The following is a 25,498-nucleotide window of genomic DNA, read 5'->3' on the forward strand; positions in this document are numbered from 1 at the left end:
TCCTAGTCTCCCTTAATTTTAAAATTTCAGCAAAAAACGTGAAGTCTGGTAGGCGGGAGGTATCATCCCACTTGTTCATATTTTGGGGATGTTTTTCTATCTCGATGGCTTCCATGATTATTCTTTTGCTGTAGTGTTCTGTTTTGGAAATTAATTTAGTACTGTCAAAATCAATTTCATGTCCTGTTGTTTTGAAGTATTGGAAAAGGGAGGAGGGTTTTTTTTTCTCTTAATGCATTCTTATGTTCTGCAACACATGCATTTGCTCTCCTGTTAGTTTGTCCAATATATGTGGCTGAGCAGATTTTACATGTATTTGATAAACTCCCTGGTTTTCTAGCTGGATATAACTTTGGGGTTTCTTAGGATGTTGGCTATTTTTTAATCTGTACCAAAGGCTGTCTTGATGTTGTGTTTGCGGAGAATTTTGCTGATTTTATCCGTCGTACCTTTGATGTAAGGGAGGAGGGCGATGACATTGTCCTGTTCTGTGTCTTCGTTCTTGGGGGGTGTCTCTTTTTGGATGAAGTTGGTGATTGCCTCTCTTTGGTTTGCGATGATGGGTGACAGGGGTGATCTCATGGGGGCTCCTTCTATCTGTTTGTATCTTTGTCCATTGTGGATGAAGTATGTGTTCATCAGGCAGTGGTCGGTCAATTCTAAGATGTGCTTCGGGGGGTTGTATTTGTTTTGGATGGCTGTCAGGGCTTCTTTAATAGGCACTTGGGTGAAGAGAGATATGATATCAAAGCTTACAAGAATGTCACTGAATTACACAGTCTCACAAATGTATTAATTTCCAATGGATTCCAAAGAGAGGCAATCACCAACTTAATCCAAAAAGAGACACCCCAAGAACGAAGACACAGAACAGGACAATGGCATCGCTCTCCTCCCTTACATGATGAGGCCAGAACAAGGCCGAAATAGTCCTATCCTAGTCTCCCTTAATTTTAAAAAATCAGCAAAAATATGTGATGCATGTATAGGTCATCCACAAATAGTTGTAATTTGTAATTTTCCTTTTTAATTTTAGTTCCTTTGATGTTCATATGTGTGTGTGTGTGTGTGTGTGTGTCACATGTTTTTGAATAAATTAACTTCCTTGTAATGGCCCTGGGTTGACGGTCTTGGTATATTCGGGTTTCTTCCCGTGTAGGATTTGGAAATTTCTGGCGACGTTTCGACGAGGTCCCACTCGTCATCTTGAGGCTGGTGTTTCTGTCCTTGTTCTAAGGCGAACACTGCGAGACCTGAGCTGCCTTCCTTCTATAAATACTGGTGGCTGGGTGTGGTTTGATGACTCAGCAATTGCCTGCTGTGTAGAAACTTCCTGGTGAGTCAGTGGGGTAACATCTGGGGTCGTTGATGTAGCTGAGGTATGCTGATTAGTTAATGGTTGTAGATTAGGCGTGATATCCTGAGTAGTTGGAACTTGCAGGCTACTTGATTGTTTTGCAATGTGTGTTCTGAGTCTGGTTTCTATGGCTGGGATACATTTGAGGGCTGGTTTCCAGATGTCTGGTAAGTGGGAAGTATCATCCCGCTTGTTCATATTTTGGGGATGTTTTTCTATCTCGATGGCTTCCATGATTATTCTTTTGCTGTAGTGTTCTGTTTTGGAAATTAATTTGGTACTGTCAAAATCAATTTCATGTCCTGTAGTTTTGAAGTGTTGGAAAAGGGAGGAGGTTTTTTCTTTTTTCTTTAATGCATTCTTATGTTCTGCAACACGTGCATTTACTCTCCTGTTAGTTTGTCCAATATATGTGGCTGGGCAGATTTTACAAGGTATTTGATAAACTCCCTGGTTTTCTAGTTGGATATTGTCTTTCGGGTTTCTTAGGATGTTGGCTATTTTTTTATCTGTACCAAAGGCTGTCTTGATGTTGTGTTTGCGGAGAATTTTACTGATTTTATCTGTGGTGCCTTTGATGTAAGGGAGGAGGGCGATGCCATTGTCCTGTTCTGTGTCTTGGTTCTTGGGGGGTGTCTCTTTTTGGATTAAGTTGTTGATTGCCTCTCTTTGGAATCCATTGGAAATTAATACATTTGTGAGACTGTGTAATTCAGGTTCCAGGTGGTCTTTGTCGGCTAGGCGTTTGGTTCTGGAAATGAGGGTCTTGGCTATGGAATTGATCTGTGCAGGGTGGTGGTGGGATTTTGCGTTCAAGTAGCGGTTGGTGTATGTCTTCTTCTGGTAGACGGTATGTCATAGGGAGCCATCGGGTTTTTTGTACATTAGGACATCCAGGAAGGGAAGTTTGTTGTTGGTTTCTATTTCCATGGTGAATTGTATTTTGGGGTGTAGGCTGTAGAGTTGTGTGAGAAAGCTGTCCAGTTTTTCTTTCCCATGTGGCCAAATTACGAAGGTATCATCTACATATCTAAGCCAGAGTTTGGTTTTGTATTCAGATTTGTCCAAGGCGTTGGTTTCAAAATATTCCATGTATAAGTTTGCGATGACGGGTGACGGGTGACAGGGGTGATCCCATGGGGACTCCTTCTATCTGTTTGTATCTTTGTCCATTGTGGATGAAGTATGTATTCATCAGGCAGTGGTTGGTCAGATCTACCAATGCCTTGGACAAATCTGAATACAAACTTTGCTCGTGCAGAGAGCCGGCAGAACATATATCATAAAAGGCCCATCCTTGATTAAAAGAAAAGTTTTGAAAGCTAATAAAATTTATTGTTTTAAAAAATAAAAATAAAATGTATATTAATGAGGTGGACAAAATTAGAGAAGTATAGAAATAACCTGCCAGTCTGTCGTATCCTACCCTGGGTCTCTGAGAATGGCACCACTAGTTATACAGGAATGTTACAGGGATCACATATCAACTTATCAGGGGGTCATATTGCTTTCACTCTGACCTGAACTGGTCAGAGCTTCTCACCCCTTAGTGCCAGAAAGGATGAACTGTACCACCTCCACACCTTTACCTTTCAGTGCTGTCTCCAGGTCCTTGGAGCTGGTTTCTCTGCCTTCTTCCCCAGTGTTGCACAGCTTTGATATTGGGGCGTTGGTTTGGCATTTTGCAACTCAGTGCTCCTCCTTTCTGTACTTGAAGTATGGTTAGAACTTAGAATACACTTATTGTCACTTGTAAGTACACTAACGGCATACATTAAATGAAATTTCATTGCAGACACTTCTCAAAGAGTATAGTATAATACCTCCAATATAACTACATAGACATGACAAAATAAATAAATACAATATTATGCATATACCCACACAGAGAAATAACACAGTCTACTTCAGATATATACAGTGATACCTCATCTTACAAACGCCTCATCATACAAACTTTTCGAGATACAAACCCAGGGTTTAAGATTTTTTTGCCTCTTCTTACAAACTATTTTCACCTTACAAACCCACCGCCGCCGCTGGGATGGACCGCCTCCGGACTTCCGTTGCCAGCAAAGCACCCATTTTTGCACTGCTGGCTCCCCTCCATGGGAAACCCCACCTACAGACTTCCGTGTTTTTGTGATGCTGCAGGGGAATCCCAGCAGCGCAAAAACGGGCGCTTCGCTGGCAACGGAAGTCCGGAGGTGGGGTTTCCCAGCAACGGGAGCCTCAGTGAAATCGCAGCATCGCAAAAACACAGAGGTCCGGAGATGGGGTTTCGAGGACTTCAATGTTTTTGCAATGTTGCGATTTCACTGATGCTCCCTTTCCCATAGGAATTAATGGAAAAGCAATTAATGCGTGCAAGCCCAACATTCACCCCTTTTGCCAGCGAAGCGCTCATTTTTTTGCTGCTGGGATTTCCCTGCAGCATTGCAAAAACACAGAAGTCCGGAGGTGGGATTTCCCATGGATGGGAGCCTCAGGGCAATCCCAGCAGCACAAAAACGGGCGCTTCGGCTGGCAAAAGGGGTGAATTTTGGGCTTGCACGCATTAATCGCTTTTCCATTAATTCCTATGGGAAACATTGTTTCATCTTACAAACTTTTCACCTTAAGAACCTCGTCCCGGAACCAATTAAGTTTGTAAGACAAGGTATCACTGTATATGTACATGGTGAGAAAAACAAATCTTGCAAATTTTCCAGATGGATGGCATAGGGAACAGATTACAGAATCTGGTAGTCCTGCTAGAAATACTTTGAAATTTCCTCATAGAGGGAAGCAAAAGAAACAGACCATGGAGTGAATGTGTGGGATCTATAATAATGCTTTCAGCTCTGAGCACATAGGTCTTATAAGCAGTATCCTGATTAACATGAAGCGAGCTTCCTATAATTATCTCAGCTGTCCTTACCATTCTCTGAATAGACTTTCTCTCTAAGGCACTGTACCCACCATCTGGGCACTTCGATACTCTTTGATGACCTTGAGGTCCCTTTACAAGCAGGGGAGGGATTTATGCCATCCATGGCCCCTATGGTGTCGGTCATTGGTGAAGTCAATTTCTACCTCATCTGCTAACACATACCAGTATTGTAGGATGCATAGGGCCACACACAAAATACAGGTGTGGCAGATGTCATTGTTGAGGCCATCTTTGAAGCAATCAATCAGGATGTCTTCAGGCTATGTGATTAGCTGGCTTACCAACTCTTAGATCTCCTGGCTCTATGCAGCCACTGATCGCTGCACTTGGGTGATAGTCTTTGTTCAGTTTCGAGCCTTGCATTCCACCAATGGGTGTCAAAGGGCTTCTGTATTATTGTAGTTCGGCAACTATGGGGTATTGTTATTGTAAGAGAAGACCATCCACTCAGTAGCTGCACTCTCCAGAGCCATAGTTATGCATCTTATTCAGGCTGCCTCCATCCCCAGTTCAGCCCCATACTCCTGCATGCAGTTCCAGATATGCATCAAGAAGAACAGTAGTTGCTCAGGGTCTCCCCCATATTTCACATCCAAGACATTTGGGGCTCAACACCTCCAAAGGGCAGCCTCCTGCAGCCCCTGCAGGAGGAGACTTGTGTAGCAGTTGCTGGTAGCATCACTTGTGCTGGTGCCAGATCAGGTGGACCAGGTGCAGCTGTCATAATGGCTCCATCAATGGCTTGAATTGGAGTTTGCCGGGAAGCCTGGGTTATGTGTGCCAGAGTTTCCTGGGCTGTTCAACTCTCTATCACCTCTTGTATGAGGTACAGGGCCAGCTGGGCACCCTCCATACCCAGTGATCATCTATGCCTGTCAAAGTCCAGGTCCTCTCGTCATTCTTCCTTATCACATGTATAGTGCATTCTAGGGGGGGAGCCAGCTGTAGCTCCAGTTTCATCCAGCTCACTGTTGTGGCTGAACATTAGGTGTTCAGTCCCCATGGCAGATTGCTGTCTCTGAGTTAACCATTAAGGCAGATCTTGTCTAATATCAGAGCTGCTTCTGTTCAATTCCTAGGAAAGAAAAACATTTGTCTCCATAGATTTAGAGAAAAGGTAGGAAAGAAGTGAACACAGATGAGTCAGGCCAGATCTGAAAACCACGTGAAGCATCAAATTAAAACAAACCTTAGAACCTTAAACACCAACACCCCTTGAAACTAGGCAAGTAGAATTCAATCCCTGACCATAAGACATTTTGGGGAAGTCTCTGCATTCTGAAGCCAGAAGAGTTGACCTTGAAAATAATAAAGTCTAAGCTGACATTTGCAAAATCTCACAAAAAAAATCCTCCTTCATGCTTCCGCCACCCCAGTGCCCATCGCGCCCCCTTTCCCCGTTTTCATGGCAGTAGGTAGCAAGCTGGCAAACAAATGAAGATGCAGGCTAACAAACGAGAAGATGCAGAACACATGAGCTTCAGTATTCAGTATTTCTCTACCCATGACCAATGTTCCCTCTAATTTTTTTTCAGTGTGGGCGGAAAAGTATAGTGTCTGAGCGGCAGTCCCCTTGGGACTGGGCGGCATATAAATAAATAAACAAACAAACAAATAAATAAATAAATAAATAAATAAATAAATAAGAAAAAATCCCTTCTTTTTTATTGAAAGAAATTAATAATTTAAAAAAACTAAAATCCATTACTATTAAAACTAAATCAACCAGCAAAACCAAAAACATAACTATTAATAAAAACAGGTGAGGGGTGGGTTTTTTTTCTCTGTTATTATTTAAGTGCTTTTACCATATGCTTTAAATCAAGAGTTACTTCTCTCTCTGTTTCTCTCTCTTTCCTCTCATTCTCTGCCTCAATCATTTTCTCATTTCTCTTTTTTCTCCCCTTTTTTCTATCATTTCTCTCTATCTCTTCCTTCCACTCTTCTCTATCTCTTGCTTTCTCTGTCTCTCTCTCTCTTGCTTTCTTCCTCTCTCTCACTCTCTTCCTTCCTCTCCCATCTCTTTCTCTTTCTTTCTCTCTCTTTCTCTCTCTCTCCCCCTCTTTCTCTCTCTCTTTCCCTCTCTTGTTTTCTTTCTCACACTCTTTCTCTCTTGTTCTCTCTCCCTTGCTATCTCTTTCTCTCCCCCCCTCTCTCTCTCTTTCTCACTTTCTCTCTATCTTGTCTGTTGCTCTCACTCTCGTTCTCTCTCCATTCTTCTCACAGCGGAGGCCGGCGAAGGTGATATTCAATGTCAGGGGCGCGCGGGCGGTTGCGCGCCCCCCCATCTTCTTGCCAGCCCGCCCGGAATATTCAAAATAAGAAAAGCCTTCGCCGGCGAAGGTTTTCCTTATTTTGAATGTTCTGAGCGGGCTGGCAGGGGGATGGGGAGCGTGCGCAACCGCCTGCGTGCCCCCGACATTGACTATCACCTTTGCCGGCCTCCGCTGTGACAACGCCTGCCCCGCCTCTCCTGCAACCCCCTTGCTGAGAGCCCGGGACGAAAGTGCTCTCGGCAAAGGGACTGTGAGATGGGCAGGGCGTGCGTTTCTGGTGCGGGAGGAGCCGCGCCCGAAGGCAGGAGGTGGCGGAGGGTTAGAGGGGGCGGATCGGGTGGGCGGGGGGCAGCGCCGAAAGGCCGAGGGGGCCGGAGGCACCGTGGGGAGGCAGGGGCGGCCGCGGCTCCCTTCCCTTCTACTGCCAGCGCCTCCCCGCCCCCCGCGGGCTGGCAGGGGGATGAGGAGCACGCGCCCATGAAAAAGGGTGCACGGGGGGTATTTTGGGGCACACGCGTGCTCACGCGCACAGCTTACGGGGAACGCTGCCCATGACTTCAATTTTAGAAACAGAAATAAGCAGGCAAACATTCGTGATAAAAATGTATCAACATCTTCACTACTTTCATTTGCATTAAATCAACCAGGCTAGACATTCACTGTGCATTTATTTTGCTGTTTTGAAACAGCAATAGCACTTGGACTCCTATACCACTTTACAGTGTTTTACAGTCCTCTCTAAGTGGTTTACAGAGTCAGCACACAGTGAAACTTCTGGTCACAAACACTTCTTTTTTGGCAAAGTATCTTTTTATTTTTCTCTCCAATCACATGTACAAAAAAAATATCATTAGTACTGAATTATATTACAATTAATCATTTTTACAATTTCGGTATACATAATTTAACCAATGCTACTTCCTTTACATTTGACATCTGAACAAAAATAACTGGGTTCATTTTAATCAACTGAATTGTTACACTATTACCTATATTTTATATATTCTATATTTTCTATTTGTATTTACTTCTTTTTATTAGTATTTTAACCTTTAGTATTTTAATTATAATTGATTTATATTTTAACTAAATTATTGGGGGGGGGGGTTATTGATGGATAACTGGGATGGGCATAGGGTGTATGGAGCAAATGATTGGTATGGATGGGGCGGATGGGATGGGTGGGGTCATAGTATGGGTGAAATGAATGGGAGTGATGTAAATAATACACTTGGCCAACCTGGCGCTGGAGAGGCAGGAGGGGGAGGGGCGGCTATCTCTGGGGTGACAGAGGGTCAGGATATCTCAGTGCTGCTGCGGAGAGGCAGATATGGCGGTTCTTCCAGATACACTCGTCCGCAGCTCGGCAGAGTCTCTGGCTGAGGCCTGGAACAAGGCTGCAGCGGAGGCCCTTGACCGAATTGCGCCACTGCGACCTCTCCGTGGCGCTAGACCCCGTAGAGCTCCATGGTTCAACAAGGAGCTCCGGGAGTTGAAACGCCAGAAGAGACGTCTAGAGAAGCAATGGAGGAAGAGTAAGTCCGAATCCGATCGAACACTTGTAAGAGCACATGTTAAGACTTACAAAGTGGCGCTCAAGGCGGCAAGATGCGCGTATCATGCCGCCTTGATTGCATCAGCGGAATCCCGCCCGGCCGCTCTGTTTAGGGTAACCCGCTCCCTTCTTAATCAGGGGGGAGTTGGGGAGCCCTTACAGAGTAGTGCCGAGGACTTTAACACGTTTTTCGCTGATAAAATCGCCCGGATCCGGGCGGACCTCGACTCCAATTGTAATACAGAGTCGACTGACAACGAGTCAGTCGAGGTGACTGGGGCTAAACGTCTTTGTCCAGCTGTCTGGGAGGAGTTTGACTTGGCGACACCTGATGAAGTGGACAAGGCTATTGGAGCTGTGAGTTCCGCCACCTGTTTACTGGATCCGTGTCCCTCCTGGTTGGTTTCGGCCAGCAGGGAGGTGACACGGAGCTGGGCCCAGGAGATTACCAACGCTTCCTTGGGGAGGGGAGTTTTTCCATCACTCTATAAAGAAGCGCTCGTGCGCCCCCTCCTCAGGAAGCCCTCCCTGGACCCAGCCGTGCTTAACAACTACCGTCCAGTCTCCAACCTTCCCTTTATGGGGAAGGTTGTTGAGAAGGTGGTGGCACTCCAACTCCAGCGGTCCTTGGAAGAAGCCGATTATCTAGGTCCTCAGCAGTCGGGATTCAGGCCCGGCTACAGCACAGAAACTGCTTTGGTCGCGTTGATGGATGATCTCTGGCGGGCCCGGGACAGGGGCCTGTCCTCTGTCCTGGTGCTTCTTGACCTCTCAGCGGCTTTCGATACCATCGACCATGGTATCCTTCTGCGCCGGCTGGAGGGGTTGGGAGTGAGGGGCACTGTCCTTCAGTGGTTCTCCTCCTACCTCTCCGGTTGGTCGCAGTCGGTGTTAGTGGGGGGTCAGAGGTCGACCTCCAGGTTTCTCCCTTGTGGGGTGCCTTAGGGGTCGGTCCTCTCCCCCCTACTATTTAACATCTACATGAAACCCCTGGGTGAGATCATCCAAGGGCATGGGGTGAGGTATCATCAATACGCCGATGATACCCAGTTATACATCTCCACCCCATGTCCAGTCAGCGAAGCAGTGGAAGTGATGTGCCGGTGCCTGGAGGCTGTTGGGGTCTGGATGGGTGTCAACAAACTCAAACTCAATCCAGACAAGACGGAGTGGCTGTGGGTCTTGCCTCCCAAGGACAATTCCATCTGTCCGTCCATTACCCTGGGGGGAGAAACATTGATCCCCTCAGAGAGGGTTCGCAACTTGGGCGTCCTCCTCGATCCACAGCTCACATTAGAGAAACATCTTTCAGCTGTGGCGAGGGGGGCGTTCGCCCAGGTTCGCCTGGTGCATCAGTTGCGACCCTATTTGGACCGGGAGTCACTGCTCACAGTCACTCATGCCCTCATCACCTCGAGGTTCGACTACTGTAACGCTCTCTACATGGGGCTACCTTTGAAAAGTGTTCGGAAACTTCAGATCGTGCAGAATGCAGCTGCGAGAGCAATCATGGGCTTTCCCAAATATGCCCATGTCACACCAACACTCCGCAGTCTGCATTGGTTGCCGATCAGTTTCCGGTCACAATTCAAAGTGTTGGTTATGACCTATAAAGCCCTTCATGGCACCGGACCAGAATATCTCCGGGACCGCCTTCTGCCGCACGAATCCCAGCGGCCAGTTAGGTCCCACAGAGTGGGTCTTCTCCGGGTCCCGTCAACGAAACAATGCCACTTGGCGGGGCCCAGGAGAAGAGCCTTCTCTGTGGCGGCCCCGGCCCTCTGGAACCAACTCCCCCCAGAGATTAGAACTGCCCCTACCCTCCTTGCCTTTCGTAAGCTACTCAAAACCCACCTCTGCCGCCAGGCATGGGGGAATTAAGACTTCTTCCCCCCGCTAGGCTGATACAACTGTATGTATGGTATGTTTGTACGTATGTTGGTTTTATACATTTAGGGGTTTTAAGTTAGTTTTTAGTATTGGATTTTTTACTGTATATTGTTCATGTATATTGTTCATGACTGTTGTTCGCCGCCCCGAGTTTTCGGAGAGGGGTGGCATATAAATCCAATAAATTGAATTGAATTGAATTGAAAAATATTATAATTTATAAAAATGTACACCACAATTGTATATTATGCATAATTTTGAGTATACTGGTCTAATTATGTGGGTAATTCATTTTTTAATAATTGAAGAATTTGAAACATAGAAACATAGAAGTCTGACGGCAGAAAAAGACCTCATGGTCCATCTAGTCTGCCCTTATACTATTTCCTGTATTTTATCTTACAATGGATATATGTTTATCCCAGGCATGTTTAAATTCGGTTACTGTGGATTTACCAACCACGTCTGCTGGAAGTTTGTTCCAAGGATCTACTACTCTTTCAGTAAAATAATATTTTATCATGTTGCCTTTGATCTTTCCCCCAACTAACTTCAGATTGTGTCCCCTTGTTCTTGTGTTCACTTTCCTATTAAAAACACTTCCCTCCTGAACCCTATTTAACCCTTTAACATATTTAAATGTTTCGATCATGTCCCCCCTTTTCCTTCTGTCTTCCAGACTATACAGATTGAGTTCATTAAGTCTTTCCTGATACGTTTTATACTTAAGACCTTCCACCATTCTTGTAGCCCGTCTTTGGACCCGTTCAATTTTGTCAATATCTTTTTGTAGGTGAGGTCTCCAGAACTGAACACAGTACTCCAAATGTGGTCTCACCAGCGCTCTATATAATGTTCTGTCTGGGTTTTCCCAGACCTCAACACCAACTGAAAAAACAGCCAGACACTCTGGTAAAAGCCAAAAGTATTTTATAGCTGGAAAAAATAAGCACAAAGGAAAACCTGTCTTCACAACAGACAGGCTATAATACGTTACAGCAGGGTCCTGATGTCCAGTCAATACCACAAGCTTCTTGCTGGCACCCCCCCCCAAGGTTTCAATAGTCCAAGGTACAAACCAGGATTGTAAGCCACCAAAGTTCACAGACAGGTCTCACGAATCTCCAAGATAAAACTCCACAAGCCAGGAAGGGTGGGTCCGCCTTTTATCCTTTCCCAAGAGCACCACACCCAAACCCAGCTGTGACCTCTAATGCTGGAAATACTTAGCCAATTGAGTCCGTCTCTGATTAGCTCTCCTTTGTCGCATATCTATGATGTCTTGAGCATTTTCCCCTAAGGAATCCAGGCTGCTTGCTGGGGAGAGCTCCCCCTGGTGGAACTCTGGCTGTCCTTCTTCTTCAGCCTGGGATTCCTCTTCCTCGTCAGTCTGCACCTCCTGTTCCTCAGCCTCTCCCTCTGAGCTGGAAACCGACAGAAGGTCAGCCATTCCCGGAGGGGTCCCAGACTGAACCACAACATATAAGAGGATCACAATCTCCCTCTTCCTGCTTGTTATATCTCTAGCTATGCAGCCAAGCATCCTACTTCCTTTTCCTACCGCCCGACCACACTGCTCACCCATTTTGAGACTTTCAGAAATCACTACCCCTAAATCCTTCTCTTCTGAAGTTTTTGCTAACAGAGAACTGCCAATACAATACTCAGATTGAGGATTCCTTTTCCCCAAGTGCATTATTTTACATTTGGAAACATTAAACTGCAGTTTCCATTGCTTTGACCATTTATCTAGTAAAGCTAAATCATTTACCATATTACAGACCCCTCCAGGAATATCAACCCTATTGCACACTTTAGAGTCATCGGCAAATAGGCAAACCTTCCCTACCAGACCTTCCCCTATGTCACTCACAAACATATTAAATTAATGAAACATTAATTATTTTAATTAGCGAATACTATGGATGGATATAGCATTGCTTCCAGCTGTAGGGATTCAGCTCCAGTGATCTTAGAGGCTGATGTCTTAAAAGAACTTGAACAATTAAAGATAAATAAGGCAATGGGTCCAGATGGTATCCACCCCAGAGTTCTTAAAGAACTCATATCTGTCATTGCTACTCCCTCTGACAGGAGATGTTCCTGATGATTGGAGAATGGCCAGTGTTGTGCCTATGCACAAGAAGGTGAGTAGAGAAGAAGCTGGTAACTACAGGCCAGTTAGCTTGACATCAGTTATAGTTAAAATGATGGAGACTCTACTCAAAAAGAGGATAAATCAGCACCTAAAAATCAATAACTTATTGGACCCAAACTAGCATGGCTTTACTGGGGGCAAATCATGTCAGACTAATCTCATTGATTTCTTTGATTATGTCACAAAGGTGTTGGATGAAGGTGGTGCCATGGATATTGCCTATCTGGACTTCAGCAAAGCCTTTGAAATGGTTCCACATAAAGAGCTGATAGATAAGTTAGTGAAGATTGGACTTAATCCCTGGATAGTTCAGTGGATTTGCAGCTGGCTGAAGCATAGACATCAGAGGGTTGTTGTTAGTGGCGAGTATTCTGAGCAGAGACTGGTTAGAAGCGGTGTGCCACAAGGGTCTGTTCTGGGTCCTATTCTTTTTAACATCTTTGTGAGTGATATAGGGGAAGGTTTGGTAGGGAAGGTTTGCCTATTTGCCGATGACTCTAAAGTGTGCAATAGGGTTGATATTGCTGGAGACGTCTGTAATATGGCAAACGATTTAGCTTTACTAGATAAATGGTCAAAGCAATGGAAACTGCAGTTTAATGTTTCCAAATGTAAAATAATGCACCTGGGGAAAAGGAATCCTCAATCTGAGTATTGTATTGGTAGTTCTGTGTTAGCAAAAACTTCAGAAGAGAAGGATTTAGGAGTAGTGATTTCTGACAGTCTCAAAATGGGTGAACAGTGCGGTCAGGTGGTAGGCAAAAGAAGTAGAATGCTTGGCTGCATAGGTAGAGGTATAACAAGCAGGAAGAGGGAGATAGTGATCCTGCTGTATAGAGCGCTGGTGGGACCACATTTGGAATACTGTGTTCAGTTCTGGGGACCTCACCTACAAAAAGATATCGACAATATTTATTTATTTATTTATTTATTTATTTATTATTTAGATTTGTATGCCGCCCCTCTCCGAAGACTCGGGGCGGCTCACAACAAGATAGAACAAATCATAAATAATCAGAAAACTTTAAAATTTATACAAGATTTAAAAGAACCCCATATACTAACAGACGCACACACAAACATACCGTGCATAAATTAAACATGCCCGGGGGAGGTGTTTCAATTCCCCCATGCCTGACGGCAGAGGTGGGTTTTAAGGAGTTTACGGAAGGCAGGGAGAGTAGGGGCAGTTCTAATCTCTGGGGGGAGTTGGTTCCAGAGAGTCGGTGCCGCCACAGAGAAGGCTCTTCCCCTGCAGCCCGCCAACCAACATTGTTTAGTTGACGGGACCCAGAGAAGGCCCACTCTGTGGGACCTAATCGGTCGCTGGGATTCGTGCGGCAGGAGGCGGTCTCGGAGATATTCTGGTCCAGTGCCATGAAGGGCTTTAAAGGTCATAACCAACACTTTGAATTGTGACTGGAAATTGATCGGCAGCCAATGCAGACTGCGGAGTGATGGTGAAACATGGGCATACCTAGGTAAGCCCATGACTGCTCTCGCAGCTGCATTCTGCACGATCTGAAGTTTCCGAACACTTTTCAAAGGTAGCCCCATGTAGAGAGCATTACACTAGTCGAACCTCGAGGTGATGAGGACATGAGTGACTGTGAGCAATGAGTCCCGGTTCAGATAATGGGTCCAAAGACGGGCTACAAAAATGGTGGAAGGTCTTAAGCATAAAACATATCAGAAAAGACTTAATGAACTCAATCTGTATAGTCTGGAGGACAGAAAGGAAAGGGGGGACATAATTGAAACATTTAAATATGTTAAAGGGTTAAATAAGGTTCAGGAGGGAAGTGTTTTTAGTAGGAAAGTGAACACAAGAACAAGGGGGCATTATCTGAGGTTAGTTGGGGAAAAGATCAGAAGCAACATGAGAAAATATTATTTTACTGAAAGAGTAGTAGATGCTTGGAACAAACTTCCAGCAGACGTGGTTGGTAAATCCACAGTAACTGAATTTAAACATGCCTGGGATAAACATATATCCATCCTAAGATAAAATACAGGAAATAGCATAAGGGCAGACTACATGGACCATGAGGTCTTTTTCTGCCGTCAATCTTCTATGTTTCTATGTCTCACACATGCACACTCATGGATCTCCAAGTTTTTCTCAGACAGCTGCATCTCTGCTAGATGAATTTAGAAGAATAAGAGTAGATTGTCAGCGGAGCATTTCTGGAACTCTGATTCTAGGACTTCCACCATTACAAATGTTGGAACTCCACACTACATTACCCAGAAACCCTCACTTAGGTAGTGCCTGAGTATGGTCAACTGTTTCCTGGAGATATAACTGTCTACTCTAGACTTTCATTTTACCTTCTGAAACTTTTTCCATAAAGATATTCCTGTCTGCTTCATAACCTTCTGACCCAGGCATCTAATAGGGGCTTCTGACCCCCAATGTCTCCCTCCTCTTCTGACTCAGACATTACCATCATTGGGGTTTCTACAGTCTGGAGGTTTCTCAGGTTTCTCAGGTTCCAATTCTCCCTCACTCTCACTCTCAAGAACACTGGCCTAGGGTACCAAGACGGACCCAGTTCATCCTCCTCAGAATCTATGATTAACTAACCTGGTCGTGGACCACTCACAACAGTAAATAATACTAAATTTAATAAGTATATGTCATTCATATCTTAATTCATAAACACTGTGGCATCTATCCTATTTTATGGATTTTAAACAGGTATGCCACAGATTTTGAAATAATGCTAGGAGATATTCAGAATCCAAAATCACTTATTTCTCTCTTTTTGTTTTTATATACAGCTGGATTCCATTATTTGAAGTTCAGACATTCTTGTGAATCAACATTCTTGTGAAAATGAAGTTGAGGTCTTTCTCCAATTATTTTGTTGCCCTTTATCTATTTTTTTATCTGGCAGGTAAGATATATTCTAATTTTTATCTATAATAGCTATTTTAACTTATTTTAACAGGGCTGGAATCATCGTTGTGATCTACTTTGAGGTAAATATGCAAAGAATTAAAAAGAAAGGCTATAATGCTGTATCAAAATGTTTTGACACAAGAATGAATCAATTACATTCAACAACATTCAGCTTAATCTCCCTTACAGGATCGTTCAAATAAGGTTTTAAAAAGAAAATTAATTCAGCCTTGAAGTTTTAGTACATACTTAAAGATACTATGTTTCCCTGAAAATACAATCTATCCAAAAAACAATGCGTAGCCCAATTTTCACGCCTGTTCCTAATATAAGCCCTACCCAAAAAAATAAGCCCTAGTGAAGGGGATGGGAGCACAGGAGGTAATTCTTCCCTTTCCCGGTCATCTTATGGAGGCTTGGCCCCTTAAACACAGCCAGTGATGGCTTGGAGCTACCTCTCAGCTGAGTCAGCGATGGCTTGGTGCTACCTTTCATTTTGTTTCTCCAGGCACCTGGAGGTGTTTCTGGTACACTCTTGCCAACCACTGGCCTTGCCCATGGTGCCAGGTAACCTCACACCTGAAGGCCCCTGTCTTCAGCATCTCTGGAACAGGTGGTGACCATGGTTTGCGCTCTAGCAAGCCTGGAGCTCAGTTCTTGCTCAGGCTGCTGTTATGATGAGACAGAAGGTCATACAGCACATTGGAGTTGGCTCTCCCTGCCTCTGCTCGGCTGGTGGGCCTGCTGCTGCTGGCCTTATGGGGATTCTTCACCCTCCTGGCTGTTCTGTTCTCGACAGCCCTATTAAGCTGCTCTTGCCTAGCATGGGGCAACTCGGCCCATATCTACAACCCTGGAGCACCTCTCCCACCACCAACCTGCCAGGGCCCCCTTTGACAAGGGTCACACTGCCTTGTGCGAGTTCCATAGCAGCCCTGCAGCAGGACGGATGAGAGAGCAGGAAATTGCCCCTTCCTCCCTTGCACCTACAAACCCTATCTTTCCTGGCCACTAAGCCCCTGCCTGCATCCCTCTCACTGGAGCAAGATGAGCAAATCGCCACAGAGGCCTCCTAGTGCTATGCTCTGCTGCAGTCACAGAGCAAACTTCTTTCTTCCCTGTGTACAATTGCAAAGCTAAGTATCTGAAGCCACAGAAGGAGCATTTTTTGTATGTGTGTCTATGCAGGGTTCCCCAAGGAAAACCAGGAAAATTCCTCCACACCGATAGATCACTGTATGAAAGAGTTTTCCTCACTCTGCCCGCTTCTGATCTTTATCCCTCTCCCACAACTCAAGTAAAATCAAACCATGATCATAGAATCATAGAGTTGGAAGGAACCTTCAGAGTCATCGGGTCCAACCCCCTGCTCAATGCAGGATTCATTAAACCATCCCAGAAAGATGACTGTCCAGTCTCTGTTTGAAGATCTCCAGTGAAGGCGAGCCCACCACCTCCTGTGGCAAATTGTTCCACTGGTTTATCACCCATACTCTTTGAAAGTTTTTTCTGATATCTTAATCTAGTCTCTTGCAGTTTCATTCCATTGTTTATTGTGCAATGAAGAGATTCAAATGTGGAATTAAATATAGAACTAAAAATGCTAGAAGCACAGAGAGATGAGAACTTGCCATCTACCGGTTGGAGGAGTCATTACAAGGATAATTAATTTTCTTTTCTTTTTAAGTTTGTTAAATTTAAATCATTAAAAGGGGTGGGGAAGGGTCATTGGAAAAAAGGAGAAGGGGAAGAAAAGCATTACATAGTAATAAAAGAGATCTTAAACTATACATACGGTCATCTATATCACTATATTATGACCACAATTACATTACATAACAAGAGATATAAAATGTGTGTACGTAATATAAAAGAAAGTAGTGAATCTATGAGGTACAAAAAGAAATAGAAGAGAAGGGAAAATAAGAGAAGAAAGGAGAACAGAGATGTTGGTGGAGAAAGATTGGGGATAGAGCACAGGGTGTGGGGAGTCTGCAAGATAGTGGGCGTTTTCAGGATATGCAACATTGTAATATGATAAGATAGTGGGTGTATATGTTAGAGAGTAAAGTGATCAAGTATAAAGTTAGATCAATAATTATATTTATTGTGTGAAATTATAAATCAATTAATGTTTCAAAATGATTAAAGAATAGTTAAAGAAAATAGATCAAGTTAATTGTACTCGGTATTTGGTCATGTTCTGTTAATAATTTGTGTTTTCATTTAGAATGGTAGAAGAGGGGGGAAATTTATTGTTTTTGGGAGAAAATTGATAGGTATTTTTTTGCTGCAATCCATTGGTACCATTTCTCCCATATCTTGTAGAAATCTGATTCTTTTTTATTTTGAATTTCCATAGTTATTTTAGTCATCTCCACAGATTCCATAATTTTAGTGATAGTTGTTAAGATAGAGGGTTTTTTTTCCTGCTTCCGTTTCTGGGTGTATGTGATTCTAGCTGCTGTTAAAATCTGTAAGGTAAGATATCTTTCCTCTCGTGTAAGTTTCTGTCTAAATATGCCTAAAAGAAACAATTCTGGTTTAAGAGTGACATTATTCGTTATGACCTGGTCTAAGAGATTTTTTATTTCTTTCCAGAATTTTTTGGCACAGGTACAGGTCCACCATAGATGGTAGTAGGTTCCAGGTTTAATTTTACACTTCCAACATGTATGGGATAAATTTGAATACATTCTAGACAGTCTAGCTGGGGGTAGGTGCCATTGGTAGAACATTTTAAGTTGGTTCACTTTATAAGATCTTATAATTTACTGTCATATTTTTCCCACTCTATTAGATTAATCGTATAGCCAAAATTCTGGGCCCAGGCAATCATACATCCTTTAACTTGTTCCTCCATATTGTCTTGCATTAGTAGATAATTATAAAGTTTAGAAATCATTTTTGCACTTGGGCCAAAAAGAATTAAGTCTATTGGATTATTTTTTTGAAAGCCAAATCTATTTTTGTGTTTGTTATATTTGGAATTAATTTGTAAATGAGGACCCAGATTGTGGGGGCAATATGCTGAAAAGTGTTCTGTTAAAAAGTGCTATTGTTAACATGTTGTAAGCCGCCCTGAGTCTAAGGAGAAGGGCGGCATAAAAATTGAATAAATAAATATGTTAGCCAGTCCAGATTTATCCCTAAATCTTGAAGATGTTTTTATTTATTTATTATTATTATTTGGATTTGTATGCCGCCCCTCTCCGAAGACTCGGGGCGGCATGTTGTTTTGTCAGCAGAATATTGTTTTCATCTAATAATTGTTGGTATGTTAATATTTTCGAATGAGACAAAAGGGGACAAAAGATTGGGATAGGTAATTAATTCATTCAGAGATATCCATTTGGAATGGTAGTAGTTTCTTTTTATGTGTTGCCATGTTGTTATTAGGGTTTTTCTTAAATAATGGTGTTTAAAGTAATTGGGTATTTTGTGAGTGTCCATTGTTAGAAAGAGTGCCATCCAGATTGTAAGTCAAAACCCTCAAGAGTTAGTAATCTTGTATTCTTCAGCATTACCCAGTCTCTTAACATGGATAATATTGCAGCTTGATGGTATAATTGGAAGTTGGGGAGTCTGAGGCCTCCTCTGGTTCTACGGTCGTGGAGATTTTTAAATTTAATCCTAGCCTTCTTTTTGGACCAATAAATTTCCGGATTTCCTATGTAAATTGTTAAAGGTTGTGTTCAAGTTTATTGAGGCGACTTGGAAAAGGTACAAAAATCTTAGTAGAATATTAGATTTTATTGCGAATATTTTCCCCATCAGGAAAAGTTTCAAATTGGACCATCTTACTTAGTCTTTTTGGATATCTTTAAGTAATTTATCCAAGTTATCTTTTTTTATAGTACTGTAATTTGACGTCATCCATAAACCCAGATATTTAATTTTTTTGATTATTTTAAAGTTAATTCTTCTAATAAGATATTTTGGTTTTGAGTCGTGTTTTGTTAAAATTTTAGTTTTTTCCTTGTTAATTTTTAGGCCTGTTGCTTCTCCAAATTTATGAATTTCTTTTAGTAGAATTGGTGCAGTTTCTATAGGATCCTGTACAATAAAAACAATGTTGTCTGCAAACGCTTGTAGTTTAAATTGTTCTCTTTTAATTTTAACAGCTTGAATTTGATTATTATTTCTTAGGTTATTCAGTAGCATTTCAATAGCCAGAATGAAAATCAAAGGAGCTAAGGGGCATCCTTGACATACACCTTTTGTTATTTGTATTTTCTTAGTACATTGTTAAAAAGAATTTTAGCAGATTGTTGGGAGTAGATAGCTTTGACTAAATTGAGGAAATTATCCCCAAACTTCATATGATCAATTTGACTTATAAAGTATTGCCAGTGCAAACTATTGAAAGCTTTCCTTAAATCCATAAATATTAGGGCTACTGGTTTATCGCTATGTTTATCATAGTATTCAAGAGTGTTTAGTATTATTCTTGTGTTAGTGGCTGTATTTCTGGAAGGTAAGAATCTATTTTGGTCTGGGTGGATTATGGTGTTTAGAATTTTTTAAAAACGGTCTACAATTATTGAAGTAAAAATTTTATAGTCGGTATTGAGTAATGATATGGGTCTGTAGTTTTCAAGGTATTCTCTATTTTGGTTATTTTTCGGAATTAATGTTATATAAGCTTCTGACCAGGAGTTAGGAAGTTTATCATGTAATAGAGCATCATTGTAGATATCAAGCATTATAGGTTCCAGTATGTCTTGGTGGTGTTTATAGAATTCAATGGGAATTCCATCCAGGCCTGGGATTTTATTGTTTTTTTGCTTTGCAATTGCAGTTTTAAATTCTGTTATAGTAATTGTATTATTTAACATGTATCTTTCTTCATCATTTATTAATTTTTTTTCATTTTGATCTAAGTATTTTAGTATCAATTCTTCATTCATTGTTTCTGTATTGTATAATTCTTGATAAACATCTTGAATTATTTGTTTCGTGGTATTTGATTTTAAATATCCAAAGTTATCATATAAGACCTCAATGTTTTTATCTAATTTTTGATGAGCCAATTTAAGGGCCAGCCATCGATCCGGTTTATTGGTGGATTCAAAGTGTGATTGTTTTGCCATTTTCAATTTGTGTGAAAGTTGTTGTTGGGTTATTAAATTTATTTCATGGTTAATGGGTTTTATTTCAGCTAAAATCAAAGTATTATTAGAGTTTGTCTGTAGAGTTTTTTCTGCATCTTGTAAGGATGTATTTAATTTATGTAATTTCCCTTGTTTTTATTTTTTATTTTTGGCAGAGTAGGATATGTAAATTCCTTGGATGTAGGCTTTAGTGGTATCCCAAACAATTTGTTGGGATATACTATCATTACAATTAAGTACAAGAAAGATAGGTAAATCACGTTGTATTATATCCTGAAATTGTTGTCCATTGATAATTGTCTGGTACATGGACCATCTTTGTAATTTTTTGTTATTTGGATCTCTAAGTGTTAATAACAATGGATTGTGGTCTCTCCGGGTGCCAGTTTGTATTTGAATATCTGTAATTTCATTTATGAGTTCTGAATTAGACCAAGTCATATCAATATGTGATCAGGATTTGTGCAGGGGGGGTAGGTATACTGTTAAGAATCAAGGTGGTAAAATCTCCACATATCTTTTACAGCAAATTCATGTATTGATTGGTCAAAGGTGGTTGGAAGTAGTTTTTTTGAATTGTACTTAGAGCTACCTTTATAGTCATTTGTTTTGTCTGTAATAGCATTGAAATCTCCAATTATAATAAAATTTGTTAGATCCAATTCTAGTATTTTTTCATGTAAGTTCTTAAAAAATGTAAGTTGCTTGATAGAAGGGGCATATTTTTCTATAGTTGTTAACTTTTTATATCCTAAAGTTACTTGAACTATCAATATTTGACCATTTTGTTTGGCATAAATAAGCTTTGGAGAAAAGCTGTTTTTGACATATGTGGCTATGCCTTTTTTAAAACCGTTGCTGATGCAGTAAAGAGTTCTCCAACATTGGGAGAATGTAATAAATTAACCTCATCCTTTGAGATATGAGTCTCCTGCAAGCATATTATATCATAATTGTGTTTGGTTAGTTTATGGAAAATTTTTATTCTCTTGTTATTTGAATTTAAGCCATTGATATTGTTGTGGTTAGCTCTGGCCCAGCTCCTGCCCCAAGGAATGTGGAGGTGGAGGTGGGGGAGACATCCACATGCCGCAGGCCTGTTTTGCTCCCAGTAGAATCTGACGACGAAGTCTCCTCTGACCAAGGAAGTGTGAGTGACAGGGAAGAGGGGAGTTTGGCAGACAGCCCAGGAGGAGATCAGTCATCTGTATCATCCCTGGGTTCTGAACAAGAATTAATGACACATCCACGCATGCGTACAGTGATGCATAGGAGACAACAACTGAAGGATTATTACAAGAGAAAATGAGGCCACCTGTGGTTGGGTGGGGCTGCTGTAATTAGTGCTACAGATAAAAGTGCAGCCTGGTGTATTAGCCTCATGGCAGTTTATCTGATTCATTGTTTCGTCAAGATCGTGGTTTTTGCTGTTCAGGATTGTGTGTATGGACTCTCTGGACTTTAGAATTGGACTCAATTTCCCAGTTATTGGGTGAGCAATTGGACTGCATTCAACCTGTGCCTTGTGTATACCAGAAAATCCCTTTGACATTTAAAAAGGGAGCTGTTTTCTGTTTATAAAAACTTTTGGGTTTTCCTTTTATCATGTGGTGTGTGTCTTCCTGGACTAATTACCCTGTAATTATGGATGGTTGAGACACACTGGCAGAACAGATATTAGATGAAAATATTGTAATCCCATTATGTCGAGAGTTGGGGTATGGGTTCTCTTGACTTCTTTCGTGCCTCGGTTTTTGCTCATGTAATTGGACCTCATCTTGCATAGTCGTCATCAAATTATTTTGTTTCAGGCTCTTTGTCTAATAGTTTATCCTCCGAACTAATTTCTCCGGTGCTAACCTTGTCTGTATCGTCCTCTTTTGTCCTCGTGTCTTCAACCGGCTTGAGAATTTGATTGTAGAAATCTTTTGCTTCATCTGGTGAAGTAATTTTATACTTTTTATCAATTAATGTCACCAAGATACCCTCGGGTGTCAACCATATGAACGGGATTCTGTTCTTGTTTAGTTTATTGGTTATAATTTGGTATGGTTTTCTTTTGTCTCTCACTCATCTAGGGATTAGGCGTAGCACAATAATTTCTCTGCCTTTGTAGGATACAGTGTTTTCCTTCAACATGTTATATACCTCGTCTCTAATAAATCGAATATGGACTTCTCTTGGAAGTCTATGACGTTTTGTGTAGGTTGTTGAGATTCGGTATGTTTCATCAGTGTGTTGAAGCATTTCTTGTGGGGTCTTTGCCGGTTATATTTGCAAGTATCTCCGCCACTGTGTGTGGTAAGTCTTGATATTCAGATTCAGTAAAGTTTTGGAAACGCAAGAAAAACACTGATTTTTCTAGCTCGAGGTTGATTATTGCTTCCTCTAGGTTTTTGTTAATATATTCAGTCCTTGCTTCAGCAAATTGTAAGCGTGTATCCATCCTTTCATTTATCTCTTCTATGGTTTTTATTTTTTGGATGTTGTTTGTTAGGATACCATGGACATCTTCCCGTCGTTGTCTAATTTTTCCATCCGCTCATCCAGATGTCCTACGTGGTCTTCTATTTTTTTATGTCTTCTTTCATTGTTCCCATAGTTCCTGTTAAAACATCATAATTCCGGTCAATTGACTCCTGTATTTTAGTCATCATGTCAAAAAGTGAAGTTAATGTAATGGTCGATGTTGGTTGGGAAAGTTGTGTCATTGGTATTTTTTCAGTAAAGGCCAGTTCTGTTGTACGTTGATGGTTGTGTAGTAATCTTCCAAGATTTTGTGATTGTAGATAGACTTGAAGAGGACATCTTAAGTAGGCTCCAAATAAAATCTAATTTACTCATACACTTTTAATTAGTATAGATTAGGATGGCACAATTGTGAGGTTTAGTTAGTGTTAAGTATTCAGTAGGTTGAGAGCAAATTGAGAAAGGTGCCATGAGATAAGGTATAGTAAATAGAGGAATGGTAGTATCAGAGAGGGAAAGATGTTAAGGTAAATCAAAGAATTCAAAAATTCCAAAAATCAAATTGTTCGTTTAAATGTTATAATAATAATAATAATAATAATAATAATAATAATAATTATTATTATTATTATTATTATTATTTATTAGATGTGTATGCCGCCCCTCTCCGAAGACTCGGGGCGGTTTACAACAACATAAACAGTGTACAAATCCAATTTTTAAAAAATACAATTTAAAACCATTATAATAAAATAATCACACAATCCAATCAAACCATACACCAACCTTGACAATTGGGTGTGTGTGTTAAATTTCCCCATGCTTGTTCTGCCGGTGTGTTGCCAACCGTCCTTAATTACAGCTTAATTAGTCCAAGCAGACACACAGATATGATAGAAGGCAAATAAATGTTCTTTACCAACAGAAGAGAAGAAAAAACTCCCTTTTAATCTTCAAAGGGATTTCTTGTAGCAACAAGGCACAGTTGAGATACAATACAAGAACAAAGTCCAATTATTAACTCAGTAACTGTGAAATTGGGTCACAGATACTGTTGTTCAAACAGTGATAAACATTCACAATGAAGTATAATCCAAAGTCCAGGAATCCAAACACAGTCTTGAATACCATCAGGAAACAACAATTCACCTTGACGAACTATGATCAGATAATCTTCCACAGTGGCCAAGCCAGCACGTTGCTATTTTATCAGCAGCTCTAATTACTGGAGCCCCACCCAACCACAGGTGGCCTCTCTTATCTCTTATAATATGTCTTAAGTGGTTCTCTCCTATGCATAGCTCTACACATACATGGGTTTATCATACGTTGCTCCTCTGAATCCAAAGAAGATAAGGAAGATTGATCTCCTCCTGGGCTGTCAGCCAAGTCCCCCTCTTCCATCACACCCACACTTCCTTCGTCATTGGATACTTCACTAGTTGACTCTATCGGGAGCAAAACAGCCCTGTGACATGTGGATGTTTTCCCCACATCCACCTCCACATTCCTTGCGGCAGGAGCTGGGCCAGAGCTAACCACAGCAACCCCCCCCCCCGGAAGGCCCCTCCCCTGGCTCCAGCACAAGGGATGAGGCTTCTGTGGAAATTGTTCATGAAAAGCCTGGACAAGGGCGGGAGCGTCAACCAGGGCAGCCTCCACCCACGAACAATTGTCATGCTCACCCTCCACCCATTGCCCAAGATATTGAAAACAATCGTCCACCCAACGGGAGTCCCGGATGGCATGGATCATGACCGCAGGCAGATGATCCTGAACACAGGGTGCAGGCAAAAGGGGGACACTGGGAGGAAGTGGGCAATCAGGAGAAACGGGTACCAAAAGGGAACTTCTCAATCGGGAAAGGGCCCATGAAGTGTGGATCCAGTTTCCGTCAAGGTAATTCCGAAGCGATGTGTTTGGTGGACAACCACACCTGATCACCAACAGCCAACGTGGGGACATCTCGCTGGGACCGGTCTGCCACCCGTTTGTAGTCCTCTTTGGCCTTAATCAAATACCGCTTCACCATCTCATGAACTGCTTGCAGTTCCGATAAGAAGTCCTCTGCTGTGAGGACCGGGAAGTCTAACAAGGTTAATGGGAAAAACCGGGGATGGAATCCATAGTTTGCACAAAATGGCGTAAGTCTTATGGAGGTATGTTGGGAGTTATTAAATGCAAACTCCGCTACCGGGAGGAAACGTGACCAATCAGCCTGCCAGTCTGACACAAAGCACCACAGATATTGTTCCAAAATGCCAATGTTTTATTCTGTCCCATCAGTCTGAGGGTGTTGGGTCGAAGCAAGACAGACTTGGACCTGTAAAGCAGATATAAGTTCTTTTCAGAACCGTGCTGTGAACTGAGGTCCTCGGTCCAACACAACCCGATCTGGAAGTCCATGGAGCCGGAATACATGCTGCAAATACAATTGAGCAGTGACATGGGCTGTGGGTACCTGGTGACAGGGGATGAAATGGACCATTTTTGTCAACATGTCCATCACCACCATGACTGTGGTGAACCTCGACGAGAGGGGCAAGTGTGAGACAACGTCCATAGACACAGCTCCCCACGGCCTCGTGCGCATTGGCAATAGCTGTAATAATCCTGGCGGGACCCCTGTGGCTGAATTGTCCGCATGACACCGTTCACATGTGGCAACATACGAGTGAACGTCATCTTGGATTCACAGCCACCAAAATATTCGGGTCACATCCACCTTCACATTCCTTGGGGCAGGAGCTGGGCCAGAGCTAACCACAACAAAGCCTGGGGGCAAATATGAGTTTTTAATAACTTACAAAAGGCAAGGAGGGTGGGGGCAGTTCTAATCTCT

At 42.1% G+C, this 25,498-nt stretch overlaps 1 protein-coding gene across 4 annotated transcripts in view; it reads left to right on the plus strand.

The window, feature by feature from the left end:
• CNTN1 (contactin 1) overlaps nt 1–25,498 on the plus strand; it is a 760,044-nt gene that overhangs the window by 238,088 nt on the left and 496,458 nt on the right. For 3 of the 4 annotated variants that reach the window (XM_070755541.1, XM_070755544.1, XM_070755542.1), the window contains exon 2: nt 14,953–15,068. The exons of the other annotated variant lie outside the window; for it this stretch is intronic. In XM_070755541.1, the coding sequence (XP_070611642.1) occupies nt 15,008–15,068 (61 nt within the window). In that variant the 5' untranslated portion in view covers nt 14,953–15,007. The remainder of the gene's footprint in view (nt 1–14,952; nt 15,069–25,498) is intronic. 4 annotated transcript variants of the gene reach the window in all.

This window comes from Erythrolamprus reginae, chromosome 6 (genome assembly GCF_031021105.1).
Source record: "Erythrolamprus reginae isolate rEryReg1 chromosome 6, rEryReg1.hap1, whole genome shotgun sequence".
Lineage (NCBI taxonomy): Eukaryota > Metazoa > Chordata > Lepidosauria > Squamata > Dipsadidae > Erythrolamprus > Erythrolamprus reginae.